The sequence below is a fragment of the Colletotrichum spaethianum genome, assembly GCF_022836535.1.
Source record: "Colletotrichum spaethianum MAFF 239500 DNA, contig02, whole genome shotgun sequence".
Lineage (NCBI taxonomy): Eukaryota > Fungi > Ascomycota > Sordariomycetes > Glomerellales > Glomerellaceae > Colletotrichum > Colletotrichum spaethianum.
In genome coordinates this window covers 145,893-153,444 of record NW_026054772.1, presented here as the reverse complement: position 1 = coordinate 153,444, position 7,552 = coordinate 145,893, and the positions used below count along the sequence as shown (strand labels likewise).

General features: G+C 59.3%; 2 protein-coding genes across 2 annotated transcripts; one reads left to right on the top strand and one right to left on the bottom strand.

The window, feature by feature from the left end:
* Positions 1 to 270: 270 nt before the first annotated feature.
* Positions 271 to 4,412, bottom strand: ColSpa_00915 (putative phosphosugar isomerase; the record flags this gene model as incomplete). The annotated part of the gene is made up of 2 exons (XM_049267127.1): positions 271 to 2,618; positions 2,678 to 4,412. 2 exons carry the CDS (start codon positions 4,410 to 4,412, stop codon positions 271 to 273), a joined length of 4,083 nt encoding a protein of 1,360 aa, XP_049123084.1.
* Positions 4,413 to 5,921: 1,509 nt separating this feature from the next.
* Positions 5,922 to 6,870, top strand: ColSpa_00914 (PQ-loop repeat-containing protein 1; the record flags this gene model as incomplete). The annotated part of the gene is made up of 3 exons (XM_049267126.1): positions 5,922 to 6,034; positions 6,098 to 6,319; positions 6,375 to 6,870. The coding sequence occupies 3 exons, from the start codon at positions 5,922 to 5,924 to the stop codon at positions 6,868 to 6,870; spliced, it is 831 nt and encodes a 276-aa protein (XP_049123083.1).
* Between the last annotated feature and the right edge of the window lie 682 nt (positions 6,871 to 7,552).

Here is a 7,552-nt window from a genome sequence, read left to right as displayed (position 1 = left end):
TCCGCCCCTCCCTCCCCGCCTTTCCCTGTGCCCTCCCTTTCCCTTGCCTTGCTTGACATGCGTTAAAAAAAAAAGGTTGTGATTCTCATCTTTTTTCTGTTTTGTCTATCCCTGTTTTGTCTCTCCTGCTTCCACCGCCGCGACCACACCCCCCCCCCCTTTGCTTCCTTCTCCTCGTTGGCTGAAGGCCAAAGGAACCAGACACACACCCCCTGGTCTCAGGCAGAGGAAAACAACAGCCGGCCCAAGGAGAAGGTCCAAGGAAGGTGATCAGCCCACCCAGCGCCTGGCGCTCTTGAACATCCTGACCCACGGGCCGAATTCGCCCCAGGCCTCGACCTGCTCCGAGGGAATGTAGCTACCAACGTCCGCCATGATGGTCCGCTCGGGATGGGGCATGAGGGCGAAGACCCTGCCGTCTCTGCTCCTGACGCCCGCCACGCCGCCAGGGCTGCCGTTCGGGTTGTACGGGTAGCTTTCCGGCCCAGCGACGCGCAGACGGTTGTCAACGTACCTGAGCGGGACGAGGCCCTCGTCTGCCAAGTTGTCGAGGGCATTGGGGCTTGCAAAGGAGGCCCGGCCCTCGCCGTGCGAGACGGCGATGGGGAAGGACGAGCCGTCCATGCCGTGGAGGAAGACGGACGGCGTCGCGGCGCGGGACTCGTCGATCTTGACCATGGTGAAGCGCGCCTCGAACTGCCTGCTGGCGTTCTCGACGAACGTGGGCCAGTTCTCGGTGCCGGGGATCAGCTCCTTGAGGCGCGTGATCATCTGGCAGCCGTTGCACACGCCCAGCGCGAAGGTGTCGGGGCGCTTGAAGAAGTTTTCAAACTCCTGGCGCGCGTGCTTGTGCTCGAGGATGGACTGGGCCCAGCCGACGCCGGCGCCGAAGACGTCGCCGTACGAGAAGCCGCCGCCCGCCGCGACGCCCACAAAGTCGGCGAGCGACCTGCCGGCAAGGACGTCCGACATGTGCACGTCGATGGGGTCGAAGCCGGCCGCCTTGAAGGCGAAGGCCATTTCGCGGTGACTGTTGACGCCCACCTCGCGAAGGATGGCGACGCGGGGCGCCTTGCGGAGCAGGCTGCCCAGAGACGCCGTCAGGGGCATGATGTTCTCCGAGGGGGAGAAGGTGAGGTTGTACGACAGACCCGGGTCGGTGGAGTCGGAGACGAGGGCGTACTCGCTGTCGGCGCATGCCGGGTTGTCTCTCTCCCTCTGCATGGCGTACGACGTCCTCGACCACCACTTCTGCATCTCGGCGCGGTCGAGGCTGACAATGGGTGTGTGGCCGCCGTAGCGGATGTTGAGGGTCTGGTTGGCCTTGGGCTGAACAACGCCGAACTTGCGAATGAGGCCGGGGGGAGGGCCGCAGGTGGCGAAACAGCGCTTGAAGTTGGTCTCGTCCTCCTTGCGGACCTGGAAGACGGCGCCGAGCTCCTCGTGGAAGAGGGCCTCGAGAACGTCGTTGGGAGAGCCGGACTTGGCGATGCCGTCGAGCATGAGGTCGACGCCGCAGCGGCCGGCGAACATCATCTCGGCGACGGCAGTGATGAGACCACCGTCGGAGACGTCGTGGTAGGCGAGGACGACACCGCTCTTGTGCAGTTGCTGCAGCGCATCAAAGTAGTCCGTAATGAGATCCACGTTGCGCACATCGGGTGCCTCGTTGCCCATCTGTCCCAGTGATTGTGCCAGGGCAGAGCCGCCCATGGCCTTCTTGCCCTCGGCGAGGTCAACGTACATGAGGATCGTCTCGCCGACATCCTCGACGCGGCGGAGCTGGGGAGTCCAGGTGTTGCGCACGTCGTCGACGACGGTGACAGCGGTAATGATGACGGACATGGGCGCCGTGACGCTCTTGGCCTCGCCAGACTCGCGGTCCTTCCACGACGCCTTCATCGAGGTGGAGTCCTTGCCGACGGGGATGGAAATCTTGAGCTGGGGGCACAGCTCCATACCGATGGCGCGGACGGCCTCGTAGAGACCAGCACCCTCACCAGGGTGGTTAACGGCGGCCATCCAGTTGGCGGACAGCTTCACACGGTCCAGCTGACCGAGGAAGTCAGCGGCGCCAAGGTTGAGCAAACTCTCGGCGACAGCCATGCGGGCGGAGGCAGCAGGGGAGATGAGAGCGAGCTGAGGCTTCTCGCCCATGGCCATGACCTCGCCGGTGCGGGTGCTGGAGCCAAGGCTAAACGAGGTTGCGGTGACGGCGCAGTCGGCGACGGGAGTCTGCCAGGGACCGACCATCTGGTCGCGGACGGACAAACCGCCGACGGTCCTGTCGCCAATGGTGATGAGGAAAGACTTGGAGCCGACGGCAGGCATGCGGAAGACGCGCTCAGTAGCTGCGGTGATGAGGGCGGCAGAGTCGGTGGCCCCAGCAACGCCGGCTGCAGCCAGAGCAGAGGCAGCGTTGAAGGTAGGTAGCTCCAGTCTGCGGGACTCGACGACACGCTCGAGACGGCGGCCAGGAGGGAAGAGAGCGTTGAAGGGGAGATCGATGGGCATGGGGTTCTCGGGAGAGTCGCGGTCGCTGAGGGTCAGCTTGGCGTTGCCCTCTGCGTCTTTGGCGACGACAGTTCCAACGTCAGAGAAGGGGCATCGTTCGCGGCCTATGAACTTTGGTCAGTGGGGGGACAAGGGCGTGTTTGCACAAAAGGGGGTGACTCACGGCAGATGCTGACGAAGCGGTTGACGTTCTCCTTGTTGACGAGCAAGACGTAACGCTCCTGAGCTTCATTGCACCAAATCTGCAGAGGGCTCATGCTGCTGTCTGCGCTGTGCACTTGACGGAGCTCGAACTTGCCACCGAAGCCAGCATCCTTGACAAGCTCGGGGAGGGCGTTGGACAGACCGCCAGCGCCGACGTCGTGGATCATGGCAATGGGGTTCTGCTCGCCAAGGGCGGCGCAGGTGTCGATGACCATCTGGGCGCGGCGCTCCATCTCAGGGTTGCCACGCTGAACACTGGCAAAGTCCAGCTCGGCGGTTTCCTCGTTCGAGGCACTGCTGGAGGCGGCTCCTCCACCGAGACCGATGAGCATGGCGGGACCGCCAAGGACGATGGCGTGGGCGCCATCGTGGACGTCTCCGAGCTCCTTGAGAGCGTGCTGCGGGCGGACGGTTCCGACACCACCAGCAATCATGATGGGCTTGTGGTAACCGCGCCACTCAGGAGAGTCCTCTTGGCCGACATTGGTCAGGAGAGTGCGGAAGCAACCGAGCAGGCAGGGCCTGCCAAACTCGTTGTTGAAGCGAGCACTACCGATGGGGGCCTCCAGCATGATGTCAAGACTGCTGGCGAAGTGAGCAGGCTTGCCAAGGTCAACCTCCCAGGGGGCCTTCTCATCGGGAATCAACAGGTCCGACACCCAGAAACCGCAGAGACCGGCCTTGGGGGCAGAGCCCCGACCGACGGCGCCCTCGTCGCGAATCTCACCTCCGGCACCAGTGGCAGCACCGGGGAAGGGGGAGATGGCGGTAGGGTGGTTGTGCGTTTCAACCTTGACGAGAACGTGGACGACCTCCTTGGTCAGCTTCCAGCTACCAGTGGAGTAGTCAGGGGCCCAGAAACTGGCAGTCTCTCCCTGGAGAACGGCGGCGTTATCACTGTAGGCAGAGACGGTGAAGTTGGGGTTGGACTTGTGGGTGTTCTTGATCATCTCGAAGAGACTCTTGCCCATCTGCTGCTGGTCAATGGTCCAGTTGGCGTTGAACTGCTTGTGGCGGCAGTGCTCCGAGTTGACCTGGGCGAACATGAAGAGCTCCACGTCGTGAGGATTGCGCCCGAGGCGCTTGAAGACCTCGACGAGGTACTCGATCTCGGAGTCGTCCATGGCCAGGCCGAACTGCTTGTTGTAAGACTTGAGAGTGTCCACGGGGTCAGCGTTGCCGAAAATGTCGACGATCTCGAGGGGGAATCTTTGGCCCTCGATGAACATGGCGGACAGGTCAGGGCGAGACAGGCCAATGGTCTCGGTCATGCGGTCGTAGACGATATCCTTGAAGGCAACATCGTCCTCCGAGACGGGGTTCTCAAAGTTGATGGTGATGGCGCGGCCACGCTCAATGCGGTCAATGTGGTCTGAAAGACCGCAGACGTGAGTGATGCTGGTTCCCTTGGATGACCAGGGCGAGATGTTCCGCGGGGTGACATAGTACGTCTTTTGGGATTCAGTGTTGGCGGCGATCTGAGCATTGGTTTGGTCGGGCAGGCCGAGCCACTTTGTCAGCTTCTGCTGGACGATGAGGTTGTTGTCGCTGTTCTTGAGGTGGACGTAGTAGACCCAGATGCCGGTGACACTGGCGACCTTGTTGGAGTCTTGGATTTTGTTGATGCGCGTCTTAAGCTCATCGGCCTGTTTGGCAGTGTAGGCCTCGGAGCCGACGAGAGTAAGGAACTCCATCTTGCCTACTGTGGGCGTAGGACACGGGGAGCTGCCAGCGATCAATGGGGAAGTCTCTCCCGGAGTGGCGGATGGCGATAAAGACAAGTTTTTGGGCGGCGGCATCTTGAGTGAGTCGGCCTCCGATATGGCGGGGTGATTAACAAAATTTTGGCGGGGCAGCTAGGCTGCAGATAGACGATAAGAGTGGTTGGAAATTGGCGTCTTGGTACTTTTCTTTTTTCATGGCGGGGCACTTTTCCGTTTTGTGGCTGGAGTGGCTCGCTCTAGTCAGTTCCCCCTCCGCACCCGCCATTTCCTGTGGGTGTCGCGACAAGTGTCAGTCTTCTCCAGACCAAACTTCAAGTGTTGCCGCTCCTGGTTCCAGTGTCTGGGCGTCAGGGGCGCATGAATTGTGGCTGAAGTCCTCCCATCCTCTTAACCCAAGTGACAGACGGGAGGTCCCCGCTGTTACTGCCATCTTCGGCCTGTATCGGCCTGTGGCTGGTGAGGCACATGGGGACAAGGCGGCAGAACACGGCCCCAGAAAAAAAAGAGGCGAAGAAAAATTCATGAAAATCAATGCGAGTCGCGTCTCTGGCCAAAAGTGTATGCGGCCTCAGGCCAAGGCATGATGATGTGTGCGCCATGTACTATTGAGACGACGAGAAAGGCGAGGACTGGAACAACGTGCTGGTTCATGCCTGGGCATGTCATCGCAAAATTTCCATCCGATGGGCCCGAACCGAGCGTAGGTCACTATTTCTCTGCTGGCTGGCTGGCTGGCGCTGGCACTTTGCAGGTCGGTAGCAATTCATCACCTTACGGATTCAATGGCAGGACAGCGCTGGACGGGCAAGGTTTAGCGCGCCCGTCCAGTCGTAGCGCGCCTGTCCTTCCGCCCTGAGTCCCGCTATAAGATGGGCCAAAGTTTCGGGACTCCGGGATCCTCCCACGTCCCCCGTTCCCTCAAGGTCTTGCTGTGTCGTGTGTCTGAGTGGCTGTCAGGTGGCAGGTTTACTTTCCTCCCTTCCGCCCGTGCTCTCCACTGCCGCGAGTTGATAAACCCTGTCATCGTCGAAACTGTCCCGCTGGAATTCGCGGTACAGACCAGACTCGGGACATTGGGACTAGGGCGACGTCAGCGCAGAAACAAGCAATTCGGTCCTCGCTGGTAGGCAGTCCAACCTGTCTTGGCTGCCAGTTTATTGGCTCCCCTAAAAATATACGCATACCCATCTTCTCCAATTTCAGATCGGCCTCAACGACTCTGCGACCGCCCGCCTGCAACCCAGTGTGTCCGCCGCGCTCCGCTTCGTCACTTCTTTTCTTCCGAGTTTCGACGCGTCCGCCAGCATCTTTGGACGAAAGAATTCACGTCCTCTTTTCCCACCCATCTCCTACAACATTGGCCTTCGCTGTCACCGATTTGGTCGCCTACGTTTCTTAACCTCTTGCGCGCTGCAACATCGAGAAACCATGCGCTGGTTAACGTCCTTTGCGGGCTACTTAGCCCCAATCTTCCTCATCATGTCGCCCGTCCTCTCCTACAGCGACCAGGCCTTGTCGATGCACAAGAAGAAGTCCAGCGCTGGCTTCTCCCTCGACATCCCGCTGATCATGCTGGTGGCGTCCCTGCTGAAGTGCGTCAATCTCTTCTAACCCGTTGCTTCCGGAACAAGGCTAACACTTTACCTCTCCCATAGGATCTTTTACTGGCCTGGCGCGCGATTTGATACTGCCTTGCTCATCCAGGCGCTTCTGATGATTGTGATGCAAGTCATCTTGCTCAAGATTGCTCTCGACCACCGTCTGCCCCCGTCGTCCAAGGGAGGAGAGGCCGCGACGCCGTTTGCGAACATCAACGATGGACCCGTCTTTGGGGCACAGAGGCCCTACCACTTTTGGCAGTGGAGGTCGCCCAAGCCGTGAGTCCTTGGCCTTGCGCCATCCTACCTTGCCTGCGACTGACACACGACATAGCTACTGGCAATTCCTGCTCTACCTCTTCATCGGCCTGACCGTCTGCGAACTGCTCCTCGCCCCCGTGCGACCCCTATACCAGACCTACTCGATGCTTATCGGCTACATTGGCCTTTCGGTGGAGGCGACGCTGCCCCTGCCTCAGATCTTTGCCAATGCGCGGTCCAAGTCTTGCAAGGGCTTCCGCCTCTCCGTGCTGGCGAGTTGGCTGATCGGTGACGCCATGAAGATGTTCTGGTTCTTCACCTCCACGACGGAGATCCCCTGGGCTTTTAAGCTTTGCGGTATGTTCCAGGCGTGTTGTGACTCGTTCCTCGGCGTCCAATACCTCATGTACGGCGACGGCGAAAAGGGCGAGATCAAGGAGCACCCCATGTCCCAGTACCCTCAGTACCCAAACGGCGTCTACAAGCCGCCTCTGCCGGAGCACGTCAGCGGGAGGTCCAGTCCCGCTGGCCGTAGAACCTCTAGTCCATACGGCAAGGAGCTGCGATAAGTCGCTGATGGTGCAATTTTCTGCATGTTCTACTGCACCAGTGTTTGGTTTTTCCGGTTTCCATCGACATATACAGCCCGCATAGCAACGTTGTAAATATTGCGAGATGCGGCAAAGATATGGTTGGTAGCTTAGACAGGGATTAGACAGGGCGTTTCAGGGGCTAAGAGCCTGGGGCCAATTGTAATTGTCGTGGGAATGCAGGGGTTTTCTGGGGAGCGAGGTGAGCTCAACCGTCTCTGCGCAAGCGCAAAAGTCGTTACTCGATGTTAGCGACTACTTGGCTTGTCGTCTTCCGAAGGCGATACTGGCATCATGAATGGCGTAAGAATTGTTCTTCAGTGCGAGGAATATCTGTCTCGATACCCAATTCATATAAATATATTTTTAAAGTGAGGCGCGATTGTTTCGATCCGTTGCACTTTCGAGGAACTCGTCGTCAAAGTACCTTCTTACCCAGAAAGCACCAAACATCGCCGGTGCCCAGGAGTTCTAGAGGCTTTCCCAGCCTCTCACTTTTCAAGTTGGCCACCCAACTGCCAACTGCCGTACCACACCATCATCGTCTTCAACTGTGATCTCGAGGCCTCTAGCAACTTAGAGATATCGTGCCCATTACCTACCTACTCAATTCACTCCTTGCAAAAATATTTCACTTTAATCCTTACGATTCCATACCCTG